At 42.0% G+C, this 22,393-nt stretch overlaps 1 protein-coding gene across 1 annotated transcript in view; it reads left to right on the top strand.

The window, feature by feature from the left end:
- The window catches only part of CAP2 (cyclase associated actin cytoskeleton regulatory protein 2), a 272,514-nt gene that overhangs the window by 225,333 nt on the left and 24,788 nt on the right, over nucleotides 1-22,393 (top strand). The window contains exon 7 of the mRNA XM_069730835.1: nucleotides 4,098-4,200. Within this exon, the coding sequence (XP_069586936.1) occupies nucleotides 4,098-4,200 (103 nt within the window). The remainder of the gene's footprint in view (nucleotides 1-4,097; nucleotides 4,201-22,393) is intronic.

Here is a 22,393-nt window from a genome sequence, read left to right on the forward strand (position 1 = left end):
CAATATTGACTTTTAGTATTGCTACTTCCAGTAGGTGGCACTAGCGTTCAAATCCTCTTCCTCTCTGAAGCAGTATGTGAGAGCAGTGGGTGTGGACCCTGTGCGCCTCTGGCCATACTTTCTCAGGAGGGGCTTGTCTAATTGACTACCTGGTCTTCACTCGAGCTTCTGATGGTTAGGATAAGCTTGGACTGTTAGGTTAGTCACCAGGGCAGTACTCAGACCTGCAGCAGCTGACAAACGGGTCAAGGCAGGAATACGAAGTACAGAGTGCAAAGGCAGAGACATAGTCAGGAAGTCTGAAGTCGGGGCAGGCAGCACAGGTTCAGAAACTTCAGAATACAAAGCAAGCATCAGGAGTAGAGAGGTCAGAGTGGACAGGTAGACAAGCCGGGTCGGTAACAGGATTGTCAATACAAACATGCACTAGACAGATTACTAGAAACAGACTGCGGCTAGGAACCTATGTTCAGGCAAGGTGTGGAGGGAGGAGCTGCCTAATATATTCCCTGCTGCCAGGGGATAGGTCAGGGAAGCTATATTCTGCAGGACACAGCAAGGTTATATTCCTGCAAAGTCTGGCCGCACCTCCCTATAGCCAGGTGAATAATTTCCAGCAACAGGTGAATGCAACAGTGCTGGGAGTGTTACAGGAGGCACTTCAGCATGATGGTCTGACACTGGATGGATTAGAGCAGTTAATCCAGTGAGTAGGATAGTGCTGTGAAGGCATGAAAGTTACAGGCGTGACACAGTAATTTGCATATGACTTATTCTAGTCATTTACTATGAGAAAAAAAAAAATCTTGTGGCAGTAATAGCGAAGTCTACCTGCCGTGACATATTATTTTTAAACACAATCACCAGATAAAGTAGAAAAAGTCACAAACAAATGTATCAATGTACGTAAAACACAGCCATCGTTACAGTTTACACGAGGGTTGTCAGTCACCAAGATTTCCCACTCTCCAGAATGGCAAATCTTTCTAATTATACAGTAAAACCCACCTTCCTTGATAAATTCACAGCAGATTTGCTAAAACAAAATTTGCTTTGTAGTTGGAAATGCTTGTCAACATCAAATAGGCTAACATTTTGTAAGTGGATTGTTATGGCTGCCGAAAGTTAACTGTAATAAGGATTTACTCTCTGTGTATAATTGGAGCCTTGACATTACGCCAACGGGGTCACTATCCCAGTGAAAGCACTTTGAGATGGCAACCACAGTAGCATGTTAGTTGTATCTAGGCGACATCAGTATGGAAACATTGTGATGGCGATACATCACGACTAGACTGGTAGCGTTAATAGTTAAGCCTTGGAAGAAATAATACGTTAGGTTCAAGCATGGGTCATTTCAGTACAATCTAAAATTATCTGCCACATAAAATGCTTTTTCATTTGTTGTGGAGACTATACGCTTTGGAAAACATAAAAATTTAATATTTTTTTCTGTTATTTTCTGGCAAAAAAAAAAGTTTTTTTTTACCCAGAAGTAAATAATTTGTTTTATTTAAATACAGAGCGGAAATTGAATTGTGTGTCTGGGTTGTAAAGGCATTTAAATTAAAAGAAAAACATAAACAGCACCACACTTGTCAATAGGTTCTCTCTGGCATGACCACACACAACCTGTAGACAATTGTGGGGATGTATATAGAAGAAAGCAGCTATTGTTGTGTAATCCTGTATAACTCTTTTAAACATACAGTTGTGTGAAAAAATGTTTGCTCCCTTCCTGATTTCCTATTCTTTTGCATGTTTGTTACACTTAAATGTTTCAGATCACCAAACAAATTTAAATATTAGACAAAGATAACACAAGAAAATGCAAAAGGTAGTTTTTAAATGAAGGACTTTATTAAGGAAAAAATAAATCTAAACCTACAGGGCACTGTGTGAAAAAGTGATTGCCCCCTAAATCTAATAACTGGTTGGGCCACCATTAGCAGAAACAACTGCAATCAAGCGTCTGCCATAACTGGCAACGAGTCTTTTACAATGCTCTGAAGCAATTTGGGCCCACTCATCTTTGCAGAATTGTTGTAATTCAGCCAGATTGGAGAGTTTCCAAGCATGAACCGCCTTTTTAAGGTAATGCCATAGCATCTCAATCTAATTAAGGTCAGTACTTTGACTAGGCCACACTCCTGCATACCCAAGTGTGCTTCAGCTTTAGGTCACGAAAAGATGGCCTGACATTCTCCTTCAGGATTTTTTGGTACACAACATAATTCATGGTTCCATTTACCACAGCAAGTCTTACAGGTCCTGAAGCGGCAAAACAGCCCCAGACCATCAAACTACACCCACCATATTTTACTGTTGGAATGATGTTCCTTTTCTGAAATGCTGTGTTTCTTCTACGCCAGATGTAATTGAACATACACCTCCCAAAAAGTACAACTTTTGTCTCATAAGTCCACAGAGTACTGTCCCAAAAGCTTTGAAGATCATCAAGATGTTTTCTGGCAAAACTGAGATGTGCATTTATGTTCTTATTGTTCAGCAGTGATGAACTTGAAATTCATCTTGGAACTCATATTGGAACTCAGCCATGCAGGCCATTTTTGCCCAGTCTCTTTCTTATGGTGGAGTCATGAACACTGACCTTAACTGAGGCAAGTAAGGCCTGCAGTTCTTTGGATGTTGTTGTGCAGTCTTTTGTGACCCCTTGGATGAGTTGTCACTGCACTCTTGGTGTAATTTAAGTCAGACAGCCACCCCTAGGAAGGTTCACCACTCGTCCAGGTTTTCACCATTTGTGGATTACTGGATTTCCAAAGCTTTAGAAATGGCTTTATAACCTTTTCCAGACTGATAGAAACTTGGCAGCACATTTTTCTCCAAAATGACTTGATAGTCTTGGGATTTCATTGTACCCTGAACAGATTCAAGACTCTGAGAAGTGCAGCAAAGCAACCCCAAAAACATAACCGAGACTCCTCCATGATTCACTGTAGGTACAATGTTCTTTTCTATGTATTCTTCATGAATATTGAGCTGATATGACTTGCCAAAAAGCTCCAGTTTTGTCTCATCTGTCCAAGGACATTCTTCTTGAAGATGTGTCTTGTCAATATGCATTTTGCCAAAATCCAGCGTTGCTTTTTTATAATTTGCTTTCAACAGTGGTTTACTCCATGGTCATTTTCCATTAAGTCCACTTTGACCAATAGAACGATGGATGGTGTGATCTGACACTGATGTACCTTGACCTATTAGTTCACCTCTATTCTCTTTGGAAATTGTTCTGGGCTCTTTGGCTAACAGTCATATTATTTGTCTCTTTAATTTGTCATCAATTTTCCTTTTGTGGCCAGATCCAAGGAGGTTAGCTACAGTCCCATAGACCTTACACATCCAAATAATACATGCAACTGTAGTAACGGGAATATCAAACTGGAGATAGTCTTATAACCTTTATCTTTAACATGCTTGTGCATAATTTTTATTTCTACTTTCCTTAGAGAATGCTGTCTTTAGCTTCCTTTGGTCCATGTTCAGTGTGGTACATACCATGATACCAAACAGCACAGTGACTACTTTTCATAATTTAAATAGGCAGACTGACTTATTACAAGTTTGTAGACACTCGTGATGCTAATTACACGGCACACCTTAGTTTAATATGTCCCTATGGTCAAAATATTTTCAAACTTTTCTTGGGGTACCATCATTTTGTCCAGGCCATTTCCATTAGTTTTTCTTTTACATTTTTTCTATTTAACCACAATTCAAAAGCAGTGTCTGATTTTCATTAGTTGACCATTTAAATTGAAATTGAAAATTCCTCCTGTCAGTTTCAAGTTATTTCCATGACAATTTTTTACTTTAACAGAAGAACCAACAATTTTGTCCCCTTGTGTATTAATTGACTTGTATTTTTAAATCTGCATGGCCTTGTATTCAGTTAAAAAGACATATATGTTGATGACAGATTCCATATAAAATGGAACAAAGGGTTGTTATGGGCTGGATGGGTATGTAGCATGTGCTAAGCCATTTCTCATAGTGATCTTTAATGCCATGTTGGTGATATATGATGTCGATTTATAGTCAATGAATATAAACATTTGTCTTTTATTGTACCATAGTGATGGGCGTCATGTTGACTGGGTAAAGTCCTACCTGAGTATTTGGAGTGATCTTCAAGCATACATTAAGGAGTATCATATTACAGGAACTTCATGGAATAGTGTAAGTAGTTACCAAACATTTCCTATTCTTATATCTGTTTTGGCAGGTTGGCATGATATATTTTAAACAACAGTTTATATACATGGCATGCGGTTATTGCTTCTCTGTACATCAGATTGGGATATCAGTAGTTTACACAATACTGATATACAGAGAACTGTGTTGTCATGTTTGCATTGGGGTAGGTAGGTTATGTAGTATTTGATAGGGTAAGGGTAAGGCTATATTCCACTGCAATGTCTGTTTGCTGGGAAGTCTCTGTCGGATATATCAAAGGTATTGCTCACTATTTATCTGATGTAAGCCAGAGTGTCCTTTTGGCCTCCATTGGTCTGGTTTATGTCAGTATATCTTTTTTTCAACTATATGGAATATCTATCTTGTTAGGGAGAAACCACTCCAACTTAGAAGTTTCTGGGATTCAGTTTAGGCCTCTTTCACATGTCAGTGTCTCTGGTACGTGTAGTGACAGTTTTCTCACGTACCAGAGACACTGACACACGTAGACCCATTAGGATCTATGTGTTTCTGCACATGTGCATGTTTTCACATGGACCGTGTGTCCGTGTGCAAAACACGTAGACATGTCCGTTTTTGACCGGCAGCACGTACCGCAATTCGGTCAGCACACGTGCACACGGAGAACAGTGTGCACTCTCCTCCGTGTGCACGTACCGCCCGCAGGAGAGACAGCGCTACAGTAAGCGCTGTTCCCGCTGCGTGCGGTGCTGAAGCCGGTATTCATCCCTTCTCCCCAGCAGCGTTCGCTGGAGAGAAGGAATGAAAAATCAATTTTTTTTATTTATTTTCCCTTAAAAATAAAGTTTGTGCGTCCCCTCCCACCTCCCATCCCCTGTGTACCCCTCCACCACCCTCCCCCCCACCCCCCCCCCCACGCTTGCCTGCCGGGAAATACTCACCCAGCTCCTGCGATGTGTCATGTGAGCGGGACCATGTGACCGCTCACACAGGACCTGCTGCCAGCGGCCGCTGAGAGGAGAAATCGCAGGAGCTGGGTGTTGTGAATTCTGCTCTTCGGTTACCTCCAGTGGTTGTAGGTGGGAATGCAGTTGTCTCTGAGTCACAGTCTTGGCCAGGTGTATCTGCTAATTGCTGTTCTGACTGGGATATTTAAGTGTGCAGGATTCATTAGCCCTTTCCAGTTGTCAATGTTCCTTGTGAAGTGTTGGATCACTTTCTGGCTTCTCCTGCTAGCTGCCAAATTCAGCAAAGATAAGTGTTTGTTTTTTTGTGTCTGTGGCACACTGCTGTGTGCTTGTTTTTGTTTGTATTCCTGCTCTGATTGTAGGATTCGCTGGAGTTGCAGATATACACTCCTACATCTTTAGTTAGATGTAGGAAGTTTTTGTATATTCTGCTGTGGATATATTGGAAGGGTTTTAATACTGACCGCACAGAACTCTGTCCTATCCTGTCCTATTTAGCTAGAAGTGGCCTCCTGTGCTAAATCCTGTTTTTTTGCCTGTGTATGTTTTTTCCTCTCTGACTCACAGCCAATATTTGTGGGGGGCTGTCTATCCTTTGGGGATCTGCTCTGAGGCAAGATAGTATTCCTATTTCCATCTTTAGGGGTATTTAGTCCTCCGGCTGTGACGAGGTGTCTCGGATTGTTAGGTACACTCCACGGCTACTTCTAGTTGCGGTGTTAAGTTCAGGATTGCGGTCAGTATAGGGACCACCTTCTCCAGTGAAAGTTCTCATGCTGCTCCAAGGTCACCGGATCATAACAGTACAACTGGCCAACTATGAGTTAAATGCATTTCAGAAGAAGGGAAGAAAGGTCTTGAGCCATTTTTTTTCTCCAGTCTGTTTTGTGTTCTTTTCCCTCTTAACCCCTTCCCGACCTGTGACACAGCGTATGCGTCATGAAAGTCGGTGCCAATCCGACCTGTGACGCATATGCTGTGTCACAGAATGATCGCGTCCCTGCAGATCCGGTGAAAGGGTTAACTCCCATTTCACCCGATCTGCAGGGACAGGGGGAGTGGTAGTTTAGCCCAGGGGGGGTGGCTTCACCCCCTCCCCTCCCCCCGTGGCTACGATCGCTCTGATTGGCTGTTGAAAGTGAAACTGCCAATCAGAGCGATTTGTAATATTTCACCTATTATAACTGGTGAAATATTACAATCTAGCCATGGCCGATGCTGCAATATCATCGGCCATGGCTGGAAACACTGGTCTGCCCCCACCCCACCCCACCGATCGCCCCCCCCCAGCCCTCCGATCTGTCCGGTACACTGCTCCGCTACCCTCCGTCCTCCTGTCCGCTCCCCCCCGTGTTCTTGTCCGCTCACCCCCGTGCTCCAATCACCCCCCCGTGCTCCAACCACCCCCCCCCTGCACTCCGATCCACCCCCCCTGCAGTCCGATCCACCCCCCCTGCAGTCCGATCCACCACCCGATGCTCCAATGCACCCCCCCGTGCTCCGATCCACCCCCCCGTGCTCCGATTTACCCCCCCATGCTCCGATCCACCCCCCGTGCTCCCCCCCCCCCCACCCCATTATACTTACAGAGCCTCCCGTGGTCCGTGGTCTTCTTTCCTGGGCGCCGCCATCTTCCAAAATGGCGGGCGCATGCGCAGTGCGCCCGCCGAATCTGCCGGCCAGCAGATTCGTTTCAAGTGCATTTTGATCACTGCGATAAAACCTATCGCAGTGATCAAAATAAAAAAAATACTGAATGACCCCCTCCTTTGTCACCCCCATAGGTAGGGACAATAATAAAATAAAGATTTTTTTTTTTTCTTCCACTAAGGTTGGGGTAAGAATTAGGGGTAGGGTTAGGGTTAGGGGTAGGGGTAGGGTTAGGGGTAGGGTTAGGGGTAGGGTTAGGGTTAGGGTTTCGGTATGTGCACACGTATTCTGGTCCTCTGCGGATTTTTCCGCTGCGGATTTGATAAATCCGCAGTGCTAAACCGCTGCGGATTTATGGCAGATTTACCGCGGTTTTTCTGCGCATTTCACTGCAGTTTTACAACTGCGATTTTCTATTGTAGCAGTTGTAAAACCGCTGCGGAATCCGCAGAAAGAAGCGGCATGCTGCGGAATGTAAACCGCTGCGTTTCCGTGCAGTTTTTCTGCAGCATGTGTACAGCGATTTTTGTTTTCCATAGGTTTACATTGAACTGTAAACTCATGGGAAGCTGCTGCGGATCCGCAGCGTTTTCCGCGTGTGCATATACCTTTAGAATTAGGCCATGTGCACACGGTGCGGATTTGGCTGCGGATCCGCAGCAGTGTTCCATCAGGTTTACAGTACCAAGTATACCTATGGAAAACCAAATCCGCTGTGCCCATGGTGCGGAAAATACCATGCGGAAACGCTGCATTGTATTTTCCGCAGCATGTCAATTCTTTGTGCGGATTCCGCGGCGTTTTACACCTGTTCCTCAATAGGAATCCGCAGGTGAAATCCGCACAAAAAACACTGGAAATCCACGGTAAATCCGCAGGTAAAACGCAGTGCCTTTTACCCACGGATTTTTCAAAAATGATGCTGAAAAATCTCACACGAATCCGCAATGTGGGCACATAGCCTTAGGGTTAGGGTTGGAATTAGGGTTGTGGTTAGGGTTAGGGGTGTGTTGGGGTTAGGGTTGTGGTTAGGGGTGTGTTGCGGTTAGGGTTGTGATAAGGGTTATGGCTACAGTTGGGATAAGGGTTAGGGGTGTGTTGGGGTTAGTGTTGGAGGTAGAATTGAGGGGTTTCCACTGTTTAGGCACATCAGGGGTCTCCAAACGCAACATGGCGCCACCATTGATTCCAGCCAATCTTGTATTCAAAAAGTCAAATGGTGCTCCCTCACTTCTGAGCCCCGACGTGTGCCCAAACAGTGGTTTACCCCCACATATGGGGTACCATCATACTCAAGACAAACTGCGCAACAATTACTGGGGTCCAATTTCTCCTGTTACCCTTGTGAAAATAAAAAAATGCTTGCTAAAACATCATTTTTGAGGAAAGAAAAATGATTTTTTATTTTCACGGCTCTGCGTTGTAAACGTCTGTGAAGCACTTGGGGGTTCAAAGTGCTCACCACATATCTAGATAAGTTCCTTGGGGGGTCTAGTTTCTAAAATGGGGTCACTTGTGGGGGGTTTCTACTGTTTAGGCACACCAGGGGCTCTGCAAACGCAACGTGACACCCGCAGACCATTCCATCAAAGTCTGCATTTCAAAAGTCACTACTTCACTTCTGAGCCCCGACGTGTGCCCAAACAGTGGTTTACCCTCACACATGGGGTATCAGCGTACTCAGGAGAAACTGGACAACAACTTTTGTGGTCCAATTTCTCCTGTAACCCTTGGGAAAAAAAATTCTGGGCAAAATAATTATTTTTGAGGAAAGAAAACATATTTATTATTTTCACGGCTCTGCGTTATAAACTTCTGTGAAGCACTTGGGGGTTCAAAGTGCTCACCACACATCTAGATAAGTTCCTTTCGGGGTCTAGTTTCCAAAATGGGGTCACTTATGGGGGGTTTCTACTGTTTAGCCACATCAAGGGCTCTGCAAACGCACCGTGACGCCCGCAGAGCATTCCATTAAAGTCTGCATTTCAAAACGTCACTACTTCACTTCCGAGCCCCGGCATGTGCCCAAACAGTAGTGTACCCCCACATATGGGGTATCACCGTACTCAGGAGAAACTGGACAACAACTTTTGGGGTCAAATTTCTCCTGTTACCTTTGGGAAAATAAAAAATTGCAGGCTAAAAGATCATTTTTGAGAAAATAATTTTTTATTTTATTTTCATGGCTCTGCGTTATAAACTTCTGTGAAGCACTTGGGGGTTCAAAGTCCTCACCATACATCTAGATTAGTTTCTTTGGGGGTCTAGTTTCCAAAATGGGGTCATTTGTGGGGGATCCCCAATGTTTAGGCACACAAGGGCTCTCCAAACGTGACATGGTGTCCGCTAATGATTGGAGCTAATTTTCCATTTAAAAAGCCAAATGGCGTGCCTTCCCTTCCGAGCCCTGCCGTGCGCCCAAACAGTGGTTTACCCCCACATATGGGGTATCAGCGTAGTCAGGACAAACTGGACAACAACATTTTGTGTCCAATTTCTCCTAATACCCTTGGCAAAATAGGAAATTCCAGGCTAAAAAATTATTTTTGAGGAAAGAAAAGTTATTTTTATTTTCATGGCTCTGCGTTATAAACTTCTGTGAAGCAGCTGGGGGTTTAAAGTGCTCAATATGCATCTAGATAAGTTCCTTGGGGGGTCTAGTGTCCAAAATGGGGTCACTTGTGGGGGAGCTCCAATGTTTAGGCACACAGGGGCTCTCCAAACGCGACATGGCGTCCGCTAACAATTGGAGCTAATTTTCCATTCAAAAAGTCAAATGGCGCGCCTTCCCTTCCGAGCCCTGCCGTGTGCCAAAACAGTGGTTTACCCCCACATATAAAGTATCCGCGTACTCGGGAGAAATTGCCCAACAAATTTTAGGATCCATTTTATCCTATTGCCCATGTGAAAATGAAAAAATTGAGGCGAAAAGAAATTTTTTGGGAAAAAAAAGTACTTTTTCATTTTTACAGATCAATTTGTGAAGCACCTGAGGGTTTAAAGTGCTCACTAGGCATCTAGATAAGTTCCTTGGGGGGTCTAGTTTCCAAAATGGGGTCATTTGTGGGGGATCTCCAATGTTTAGGCACACAAGGGCTCTCCAAACGTGACATGGTGTCCGCTAATGATTGGAGCTAATTTTCCATTTAAAAAGCCAAATGGCGTGCCTTCCCTTCCGAGCCTTACCATGTGCCCAAACAGTGGTTTACCCCCACATGTGAGGTATCGGTGTTCTCAGGACAAATTGCCCAACAAATTTTAGGATCCATTTTATCCTGTTGCCCATGTGAAAATGAACAAAATGAGGCTAAAAGAATTTTTTTGTGAAAAAAAAGTACTTTTTCATTTTTACAGATCAATTTGTGAAGCACCTGGGGGTTCAAAGTGCTCACTATGCATCTAGATAAGTTCCTTGGGGCGTCTAGTTTCCAAAATGGGGTCACTTGTGGGGGAGCTCCAATTTTTAGGCACACGGGGGCTCTCCAAACGTGACATGGTGTCCGCTAAAGAGTGGAGCCAATTTTTCATTCAAAAAGTCAAATGGCGCTCCTTCCCTTCCAAGCCCTGCCATGCGCCCAAACAGTGGTTTACCCCTACATATGAGGTATCGGCGTACTCAGGACAAATTGGACAACAACTTTCATGGTTCAGTTGCTCCTTTTACCATTGTGAAATCAAAAAAATTGTTGCTAAAAGATAATTTTTGTGACTAAAAAGTTAAATGTTCATTTTTTCCTTCCATGTTGCTTCTGCTGCTGTGAAGCACCTGAAGGGTTAATAAACTTCTTGAATGTGGTTTTGTGCACCTTGAGGGGTGCAGTTTTTAGAATGGTGTCACTTTTGGGTATTTTCAGCCATATAGACCCTGTAAACTGACTTCAAATGTGAGGTGGTCCCTAAAAAAAATGGTTTTGGAAATTTCGTTGTAAAAATGAGAAATCGCTAGTCAAATTTTAACCCTTATAACTTCCTATAACTTCCTAGCAAAAAAAAATTTTGTTTCCAAAATTGTGCTGATGTAAAGTATACATGTGGGAAATGTTATTTATTAACTATTTTGTGTCACATAACTCTCTGGTTTAACAGAATAAAAATTCAAATTGTGAAAATTGCGAAATTTTCAAAATTTTCGCCAAATTTCTGTTTTTATCACAAATAAACGCATAATTTATTGACCTAAATTTACCACTAACATGAAGCCCAATATGTCACGGAAAAAAAATCTCAGAACCGCTAGGATCCATTGAAGCGTTCCTGAGTTATTACCTCATAAAGGGACACTGGTCAGAATTGCAAAAAACGGCAAGGTCTTTAAGGTCAAAATAGGCTGGGTCATGAAGGGGTTAATATCTGGGTGGCTGAGGAGCCTGGTGCAAGCATGAATGTTCAGGAATTAGCTTCTCGTGTAGACCAGCTTGCTGCTAGGGTGCAGGGTATTTCTGATTATATTGTTCAGACTCCTGCTTTAGAACCGAAGATTCCTACTCCTGATTTGTTTTCTGGTGACAGGTCCAAATTTTTAAGTTTTAAAAACAACTGTAAACTGTTTTTTGCTCTGAGACCTCGATCCTCTGGTGATTCCATTCAGCAGGTAAAAATCGTAATCTCCCTGCTGCGTGGCGACTCGCAGGATTGGGCGTTTTCCCTGGAATCTGGGAATCCGGCTTTGCTTAATATTGACTCCTTTTTTCAGGCTTTGGGATTATTATATGATGAACCTAATTCTGTGGATCAAGCTGAGAAGACCTTGTTGGCCCTGTCTCAGGGTCAAGAGGCGGCAGAATTGTATTGTCAGAAATTCAGAAAATGGTCTGTGTTGACTAAATGGAATAATGATGCTTTGGCGGCAATTTTCAGAAGGGGGCTTTCTGAATCCGTTAAAGATGTTATGGTGGGGTTTCCCGCGCCTTCCGGTCTGAGTGATTCTATGTCTCTGGCCATTCGGATTGACCGGCACTTGCGGGAGCGCAGTACTGTGCGCGCTGTGGCGTTGTCCTCAGAGCAAATTCCTGAGCCTATGCAGTGTGATAGAATTCTGTCTAGAACGGAACGACAAGGTTTCAGACGTCAAAATAGGTTGTGTTATTATTGTGGCGACGCTTCTCATGTCATTTCTGTCTGCCCTAAGCGGACAAAGAGGATCGCCAGTTCAATTACCATTAGTACTGTACAACCTAAATTTTTGTTATCTGTGTCCTTGATCTGCTCATTATCATCATTTTCTGTCATGGCGTTTGTGGATTCAGGCGCCGCCTTGAATTTAATGGACTTTGAGTTTGCCAAGCGTTGTGGTTTTCCCTTGAAGCCTTTGTAGAACCTTATTCCTTTAAGGGGCATTGATGCTACACCCTTGGCTAAAAATAAGCCCCAGTTTTGGACACAGGTGACCATGCGCATGGCGCCAGCCCATCAGGAAGATTGTCGATTTCTGGTGTTGCATAACTTGCATGATGCTATCGTGCTGGGTTTTTTTTTTCGTGGTTACAGGTACATAATCCTGTGTTGGATTGGAAGTCCATGTCTGTGACTAGTTGGGGTTGTCAGGGGGTTCATGACATACAGGTATATACTATATATAGGAGGAGATGACATACAGGTATATACTATATATAGGAGGAGATGACATACAGGTATATACTATATATAGGAGGAGATGACATACAGGTATATACTATATACAGGGGAGATGACACACAGCAGGTATATACTATATACAGGGGAGATGACATACAGGTATATACTATATACAGGAGATGACATACAGGTGTATACTATATATAAGGGAGATGACAAACATGTATATGGTGAAAATGAAAAGGTGTGAGTGCAAAATGAGAGGAGTGAGGGAAAATAGTGTAGTGATCGGAAAATGACAGATGTGAGGTCGAAATGACAAGTGTTAGGCGGGAATGAGAGGAGTGAAGGAGAAAATGAGAGGTGTGAGGGAGAAAATGAGAGATGTGAGGGGGAAAATTAAAGATGTGATTGGGAAAATGAGAAGCGTGATGGGAAAATAAGAGAAGTGACGTGCTATAACTAACCACAGATATTTACTATGCCCAGGCAACGCCGGGCTCTTCAGCTAGTTATTATATAAATTTGAGAATGAGGATAATGTCACATTTACATGTAGCTGAAATGGGTGGGCCTGGAGTTGGTTACAAGTGGGCCCTTGGCACATCAGTCCGAAGCTGTTTGTAGGAGATTAGTTTGGCAATTTAAGGTCCATTGGGGTAGATAGATTGCATTCTCTCTTTTGGGGAAGATTATTTTGTGTAAATTAAGGGAATGTAGTTAATCTAATCTCTAGTAGGATGTTGGGAGAAGAGCAGGTTAACTCTTAGGCTGCCATCACACTAGCAGTATTTGGTCAGTATTTTACATCAGTATTTGTAAGCCAAAACCAGGAGTGGGTGATAAATACAGAAGTGGTGCATATGTTTCTATTATACTTTTCCTCTAATTGTTCCACTCCTGGTTTTGGCTTATAAATACTGATGTAAAATACTGACCAATTACTGCTAGTGTGATGGCAGCCTTACAAACAGGTTAAAATCTGAAAATGTGATCGTGTGGGAGGTTTTTTTTACAACATGTGAATGGGATTTGTTTTGTAAAATGTGAAATTGTTCAGGGGCATGAAACATGTCTTTTAATGCAGGCCCACGAGGTCACTATTATAAAATCCTTTTGTAATACATCTAGTTGAATATAAACATTGAAAAGAACACGAATCGATGATAATTGGAAACCAACATTTAGAAATGAAAACTTTGGTGTCTGTTTGCATCTGTTTTGTTTTGAACTAATCAATTTTTACAACTGATATCTCTTAACATTCATAGAATCTGTGTATGCTCAATCCTGAAAAAAAACCTATCGACAGGATATAAGTGACCAGTTTTTCCTCTTATTTTAATTTTGCAGCTCTGTTTTTTTGGTATTTTTTTTATCCATCATACTGTTCCAGAGATGTAGGCCTTTTTAGTTAGTGATAAGTTTGATGGTCTTTACCAAGGAGGCATTGCGCACAGCTAATAATAGGTTAATAATATAGAGCAGTCTAAAGATACGCCCACAGAAACTCCTGTGAGCCACGCCCCCTTGGAAGAAAAAAGCATAACAATTAACACTAAATAAAAAGGTCCATTTCCCTGGAACCTTATGACATATATAAAAAATAAATAAATACTCATGGAAGCTACAGGAATAAAATAAGAGTAAAAACTGGTCACCTTTGACCTGGTGACAGGCCCCCTTTATATAAGTAACCTGTTAATGGATGACCATCCATTATGATCTATGTCTCACACACAGAAGTTTCCAGATCTGTTCCTATCTGTTTTTTGGATGGAAAAAAAACGTGCCTTACTTGTTTTCTTGTCCTTCCAAAAAATGTCTTGCAGACCAAATACCGTAGATGCAAACAGAAGAAATTTTAGGAAATAAAAACCCTACTGAAATGTGTGGGTCCTATAACGCAACATTTTATTTCTTTTGTCCTGCTCTTCAGAAAAACAGATACAAATGGACACATGAATGCAGGCTATCACACTCTGATCCACCACAATTGAAAATTGAAAAATTTGCAGAACACAAAATCATCACGTACCCTGATTTGTAAAAGTTAAAACAATGTGTCAACCATATTGAGAGCCTTTGCTTATGTTCGTTATTCCACGGTGCACGTTATGCAGCCACTTACTTAAGACTCCGCTTAAAAACAAGCCAAGGTCTTACACTTATAATGGGGGTTTTCATTAATTTCTACCTTTTCCCATGTCTAGTATTAATCCGGTATCACAATATTAAAAATTACAATGTTTGTATGCCATGACAATCTGTATAACACTCATGAAATACCATCTTGGATTGTTTATACATGTCAGGCAGTGAAATAAAGAGATAGAATTCTTCCTTGGTTAGTTGACCATTGCTGACCTCCTTAAGGCACCAACAGCTGTACAGTGCAACTGTTCCTTTTATTTTATTAGCACCTGCCAAAAAAGTAAAAGACTTCCTTTAGTGATGTTATTGAATTGTGGTTTGCTTCACTACTGAGTGAGGAGAGGAAGAAACCCAACAGCTGTGCCACATCCAAACAAGAAAGGCTTAGAAAAACTCCAGTGCTGGTCATTTTGACTATCGTCACACTTGCAGAAGACCACTGAACAACTGGTGGTTCTTAATAGCATTAAACACGTGTCGGCCAAAAGGAATGTGTTAAGGAAATTATAGTCTGCAGCATGCCTTTGTGGTAGCAGCATAAAGGGGTTTTGTGAATGTATTAATGGAACAAAAAGCTATACAAAATCAAGGGCTTAACTGGTATAGGCACGTGTGCCATGTGATACCTTACACGCTCCATGAAGTTAAGGACCACTGATAGCACGGCACTTGCTGTTGTGAAGGGAGGAGCTTTCATTCGTATCTAGGCTTCTATGATCAGCCTGTTGTATATGCCCCTTTTATTGTATATGCCCCTTTCTGCCACCAGAACAGCTCTGACCCATTGAGCCATGGACTTCTCAAGACCTGTGAATGATGAGCTGTGGTATCTGACACAAAAATTGCAGATTCTTTAAGCTTTGTAAGTTGCAAGATGGGACTTCCATGAATTCTGCTTCCATGGATTTTAATGCAAGATGGGGCCTCCACGGAAGCCCAAGTGGATACCTTAACCTCTTTTTTGTGCTCCTCAAACCATTTCTAAAAATGTATCTAAATTGTGACAGGGCACATTATTTATCTCCATGAGGCCTTTACCTTTAGGGAATACCATTGCCATAAAGTGGTGTACTGGGTCTGCAACAATGATTAGGTAGGTAGTACATGTTGAAGTAACATTCACATGAATGCCCAACGAATCACACTGCCTCTATTTGCTCTCATGAAATCTTCTTATGGTAGACATAGACACTGGAAAACCTACTTCCTGGAGAGTGTTCTTCACTTGGGTGGATGTTGTGAAAAGTTTTTTCATCTACCACTGTTTTTTTCTGTAAATGTCTAGGCCTTTTTGAGTTCCTAAGCTCGCCAAAAATATATCAAACTGTTGATTTGGCCATTCCTAACATTTCTGCTATCTCTCTGATACATTTTTTCCTAATGATGGTCTGTTTCTCTTTCATTGAGAGCTCCTTTGATCGCATGTTCTGATTCACAGCAACAGTTTCCAAAGGCAAATGCCACATCTGGAATAAGCTCCAGAGCTTTTACCTGCTTAATTGATGTCAGATTAATGAAGGAATAGCCCATGCAGCCCATTAAAAAACTTTTGAGATAATTGTCCAATTACCTTTGTTCCCTTTGAAAAGAGGCAGCTACATACTAAAGAGCTGTAATTCCTAAACCCTCACTCAAATTAGGCCGTGAATACCCTCAAATTTAAGTTGAGAGTCTGCACTTTAAGCCCATATTGATTATATAGCTTATATCCTGAATATGTTTTGGTAAACAGCTAAAATGCTAAAACTTGTGTCACTGTCCAAATATTTATTGACCTAACTGTAAATCCCATCTTGTTAGCCAATGGGCATGTCTTCAAGAAGACTCCCTTAGCGAGTTGAGGATAACACCAGATTCAGGACAAACAGCAGTATTTACACCAGGTGAAATAAATTACGTATTTATGTCAAGTGACGTCCCCTTTAAGTGCCTCTAAAGTAGTTTGGTATGAAGCATAATTCTATTTTTGTTTCAGTCTGTTGATGTCTGTTTGTGCCAGATCTAATAGTAAAATAAGTCTCGAGCCAAGTCAAATGACACATGTATTGAGATCATCTGACGCCAAGTATTTTAAAGTCATGACTGATGCCATCCATAATAGTGTTGGTGCCAAGCAAACTACTGCTGTGTCTGATCTCACATGTGCCAGTAGGTGCTGAGTAAGTCTGATACAAATTATTCTAGCTCTGGCAAAAATGCTGGTGCCAGGTAATTGGGAAATCAAAAGATAATTTTATTTTCACAATTTTATTTTGCATCTTTTGTTTACGAAAACATATGTAAACCATAAAAATTTTATAATGTGAAAAATATGTAGAGGGAAAAACTGAAAGACAATAGGGCAATAGAGGGTTTTATCTGGTGTGAGATGGGAGATGTGAATGCAGGGATGTGCTCACCTGGTAGAACTGTGTTTCCACAACACTGTACAAACTCAAATACAAACGGCTTCAGATCCATGGAGAGATGTCCAATAAATAGATGAGTGAAAATATGGATCTGCCACGAGAGGTGGTGAGTTCTCCTTCAATGAAAGTGTTCAAACATAGGCTGGACAGACATCTGTCTGAGATGGTCTAGTGAATTCTGCATTGAGCAGCTGAATAGGAAAGGGTTCTTTACAGTTAGAGCAGGCAGAATGTGGAATGCCCTACCACAAGAGGTGGTAATGGCAGACACTGAAATATAAGCAAGGGAAACAATGTAACAGTATAACTATAACAACTAAACAAATTATGAGGTAGGATTTGTTACCCACAACATTACCACATGCTGTATATAAGAAAGAGACAAACAATATTTAGGTGGATTCGGCGATGAGTCAGAAATCTATGGGAAAGTTTAGGTCCAATAATCCTAATTTTTAAGGTACCGTATATACTCGTGTATAAGCCGAGTTTTTCAGCACATTTTTTGTGACTGATTCTAAAAACGGATGTGTGAAAGAAGCCTTATACACGAGTATATATGGTATTTATGATGGAAAGTGTTAGCTAAAGCATATCTAAGCTCTAAGAACTATACAAAGAGGTTTTCTCAATGATATCGCACAACTTAGGAGGTAGAGCATTTTTTTAAAAAGCCATGGAATTTTTTACTACAAGAAAAATATGAATCAAGATTTGCCTATAGTCAGGTTCAAAGCTCTCCATCTCAATTGAAAGGAGGGCCGTCTGTGAAGTGATCAAAAAAAATTTATTGCAAAGTCCTGCAATCAGTGAGAAAACCCACTTCCATAAAGTCCTTACTTTACAACAATTCCGAAAGATATGCAATAAAGTTCCTTGTTGACCCCAATTTATCTAACATAAAGAACAATCGTTATTAAAATGAGCTAACCTGACAGGAGTGAAGTACTATTTGGCCGAGAGTTTAAAAAAGGATTCCTGACGCAGCATGGAAATATTGGAGGAATATGAATAATCCAAAGTATTTTCCCACTGTTCTGGGGGAACAGCTTGCCGACCTAGGTCTTTTTTCAACCTATGTAACTATGTAAGGCCATAAAAAAACTCCTGTTTGGAGTAACCATATAAGGAATTATACACACATGAATGAGTTTTATTTTTACTCTAGTATTACGTTTGCTATTGTGGCACACCGTGTGTTAGGGGTCGAGTTCCCGCCTCTGCACAGGGGGAATCTCGGGCCATCTCCACTGCGGTCTCCCATTCTTCTCCTGCCGCAGTGGAGTCTGCTCAGCAGAGACGTCCATCCCAGCATCTTGCTCAGTCCCACTCTGTACAAAGATTTACTGCTGCTTTTCCTGCTTCTGCCATTGAAGTCAGTGCTGGGCAGCGGCGAGCAGATGCTTCTGGGACTCAGTCCTGCTTTTCTCATTCTGAGCATGCCCTGAGTAAGATCTCTCAGAGGAGATCAAGGGTCCCATGGTCAGATACTGCAGCTAAGTCCATTGGTCCTTTCAGGAAGGTCCTTTAAGTGCTAGGACTAAGTTCTGCTTTACACACACTGAGCATGCCCAGGGCAAGATCTCTCAGTGGAGATTTAGGGTCACATGCTCAGGTACGGCAGTCTCTCATTGGTCCTTCTAGGAAGGTCTTTTACTTGCTGCAGCTACATAAGGCTCGCATGGCCGCACGGCCATGCGCTAGTATCAAATGTGTTTTGGCTTATGCCAGTGGATACTATACCACTCCGTTCTTAAGTGGTGTGAAGCTGTTAGCATTGGGACTGTACACTCAGGCAGGCAGCTAGCGTCAGTGGGGGCAATTAGCCGTTGGCTTAGCATCTGGTTCCTTCATGTGTGCGGTTAGCACAGAAGAGTTCCAGAGCAAGTACAACCCTAGTTAGTGTATTAGTTTTGTGTACAGCGCGACTCTGTGAGGCAACAGAGTTCGCTACCAGTTCACACGGGGTGAAGCTTAACCCACGTGTGAGCTCAGAGTCCATCCGCCATTACTTAGCAGCAGATATCTCTGCACAGTGAACCCCGGGCTGCGAACGCACCTTGTAGCTACATACCTATTACTCGGTGCGTTCCGCTAGCCCTAACACCGTGCTTATGTCTAGCAGTTCTACTCAACCTCTTATTCCATACACATATTTTTTTTAATTTTTACATAATTTTGTTAGTAAATGAAAGCAATCTCCATATATACAGGTGCTTCTCACAAAATTAGAATATCATCAAAAAGTTAATTTATTTTCAGTTCTTCAGTATATAAAAAGTGAAACTCATATACAGTATTATATAAAGTCATTACAAGCAGAGTGATCTATTTCAAGTGTTTATTTCTGTTAATGTTGATGATTATGGCTTACAGTCAGTGAAAACCCAAAAGTCATTATTTGAGTAAATTAGCATACTTTATCACACCAGCTTGAAAAATTATTTTAAAATCCGAAATGTTGGCCTACTGAAATGTATGTTCAGTAAATGCACTCAATACTTGGTCTGGGCTCCTTTTTCATCAATTACTGCATCAATTCGGAGTGGCATGGAGGCGATCAGCCTGTGGCACTGCTGAGGTGCTATGGAAGCCCAGGTTGCTTTGATAGGAGTCTTCAGCACGTCTGCATTGTTGGGTCTGGTGTAACTCATCTTCCTCTTTACAATACCCCATAGATGGGGTTAAGGTCAGGTGAGTTTGCTGGCCAATCAATCACAGTGATACTGTTGTTTTTAAACCAGGTAGTAGTACTTTTGGCAGTGCGGACAGGTGCCAAGTCCTGCTGGAGAATGAGATTTCCATCTCCAAAACGTTTGTCGGCAGAGGGAAATATTAAGTGCTCTAAAACTTCCTGGTAGACGGCTGTGCTGACTTTGGTCTTGATAAAACACAGTGGACCTACACCAGCAGATGACATGACTCCTCAAACCAGCATTGATTGTGGAAACTTCACGCTAGACCTCAAGCAGCTTGGATTGTGTGCCTCTCCACTCTTCCTCCAGACTTGATTTGTAAATGAAATGCAAAATTTACTTTCATCTGAAAACAATACCTTGGACCACTGAGCAAAAGTCCAGTTCTTTTTCTCTTTGGCCAAGGTAAGACGCTTCTGGCATTGTCTCTTGGTCATGAGTGGCTTGACACAAGGAATGTGACACTTGTAGCCCATGTCCTGGATACCTCTGTGTATGGTGGCTCTTGAAGCAGTGACTCCAGCACCATCCACTGGTTGTGAATCTCCCCAAAATTTTTGAATGACCCTTTCTTAACAATCCTTTCAAGGCTGCGGTTATCCCAGTTGCTTGTGCACCTTTTTCTGCGACACTTTTTCCCTCCACTCAACTTTCCATTAATATGCGTGGATACAGCACTCTGTGAACAGCCAGCTTCGTTAGCAATGACCTTTTGTGGCTTACCCTCCTTGTAGAGTGTGTCAATGACTGCCTTCTTGACATATTCATCGTCTTCCCCATGATTGTGGAGCCTACTGAAACAGACTAAGGGACATTTTTAAACAGTTAGGAAGCCTTTGCAGGTGTTTTTTGTTAATTATTCCAATTCACTGAGATAATGACTTTTGGGTTTTCATTGGCTGTAAGCTGTAATCATCAACATTAACATAAACACTTGAAATAGATCATTCTGTTTGTAATGACTCTATATAATATGAGTTTCACTTTTTCTATTGAAGAACTGAAATTAATAAATTTTTTGATGATATTCTAATTTTGTGAGAAGCACCTATATATTGTCTGACACAGTATGTGATATTTTATGGTCATTATGAGATGCATTATACAAACTGACATCTGTTAGGTCATCTGACACATCGTGTTTTGGGGTGGCGCCTTTATTTGAATGCTTTGTCTATTTAAACCTGTACCTCCCATTTCTGGCAATGTGGTTGTCCTGATGAAGAACTCTGTACTTCGAAACGCGTTGACCATTAAAAACCGCAGTTAAACATTTTTGTCTCCTGGATGTTTTCATCACACACCGAGGAATCTATTGGTGTCTCCGGCAGCACAACCAAAATCCATATCTCCACTCAGCAATATAATGGGAAAAATAATATGAAAAACACTTATACGGGCATGTGATGAATGGAATTGACATATCAAAAGTAGTATTAAAGAGCATCAACTAAAGAAAAAATATGGTGGCGTCCACCCAGGGAGGAAGTGCATGGACATCAGCTGCTTCGTTTTGTAATTTCTATACATGAGTGCTGCCAACAGACAGGTGGCTGTAAGATTGAGCTCAATAAGACAAGCATCTACATTTACAGAAAAAGCACCTTAACAAAGGATCAGTGTTTGGGTGACTCTCCACCTGTTCTCCTCAGATGACATGTGATCGTAGTGGCTTTACCATGTGCTCTATAAAAAAAATACCTTATAAGTAGAATATAAAAGAAGCAGTAAATTAGCTTCATATAGAAAACACAGTATAAAAAGTCATCAATGATTTTACAGAAAGAAAATTACATAATATTCAACCAAGCATGAATAAATGGCGAATAAATTTTACTCGAAATCTCAATACTGCAATTGCCTTGAAAAGACGTAAATAACTCTGTGAGGTCTCCTATTACTGTTTTGAAACACATTTACCCCAAACACAAAATTATGATATTAAAGGAAACCTGCCAGGTGATGCATGCTTATACTTATTGAAAAGGGTATGAAAACCCCAAACACCAAGTACCCTATATTAAACCCAATTAATTCTTTATTAATTATTATAACATAACAATTTAAAAATTATCCATATAAAAGCAAGTTCTGCTATTCAAAAAGTAAGGACAAACCATACACTATACCAGCTGTAACGCTATTGATGGTGCCCCTGCATGGTTCCCCTTCCCCCTCCATGCAGGGACACTGGCATACTCACGCCACAGCTGCATGTCATGGCCCTGGCTGGCTCCCTATCTCCATGTGAAGTGTGAGCACACTTCCCTGCAGCACACCTACTGCAGACGCGATTCCCTTGTCCTTAAAGGGAACTTGTCACATCCCCCCCCCCAGGCGTTTTTAACTAAAAGAGTCACCTTGTGCAGCAGTAATGCTGCATTCTGACAAGGTGGCTCTTTTAGTTCTGGGTGCTGTAACTGCCGAAGTAATCAGTTTTGGAATTTGTCCTAAATACCTTTTCTTCAGCTAAGGAGGCAGGTCTTTCCCCCCTGCTGCAGACGCCTCACAGCCGTCACTCAAATCTTCTTGGCGCCGGGCACCGCCTCCTCACCGCTGTTTTGAAATGAGCCGGCACCTGCGCTCTTTTCTCCTGCCTTGGGCAGGCGCCGTGAGCACTGCCCGTCTGTCCTCATATGCAGTCCAGCTGACTGCGCCTGTGCGGACGCCCTGCCTGTGAATCCCAGCCCCATAGTATGAATAAATAAGAAGACACTGTGGGGCTGGGATTCACAGGCAGGGCGTCCGCAGAGGCGCAGTCAGC

Source organism: Ranitomeya imitator, chromosome 6 (genome assembly GCF_032444005.1).
Source record: "Ranitomeya imitator isolate aRanImi1 chromosome 6, aRanImi1.pri, whole genome shotgun sequence".
Taxonomy (NCBI): domain Eukaryota; kingdom Metazoa; phylum Chordata; class Amphibia; order Anura; family Dendrobatidae; genus Ranitomeya; species Ranitomeya imitator.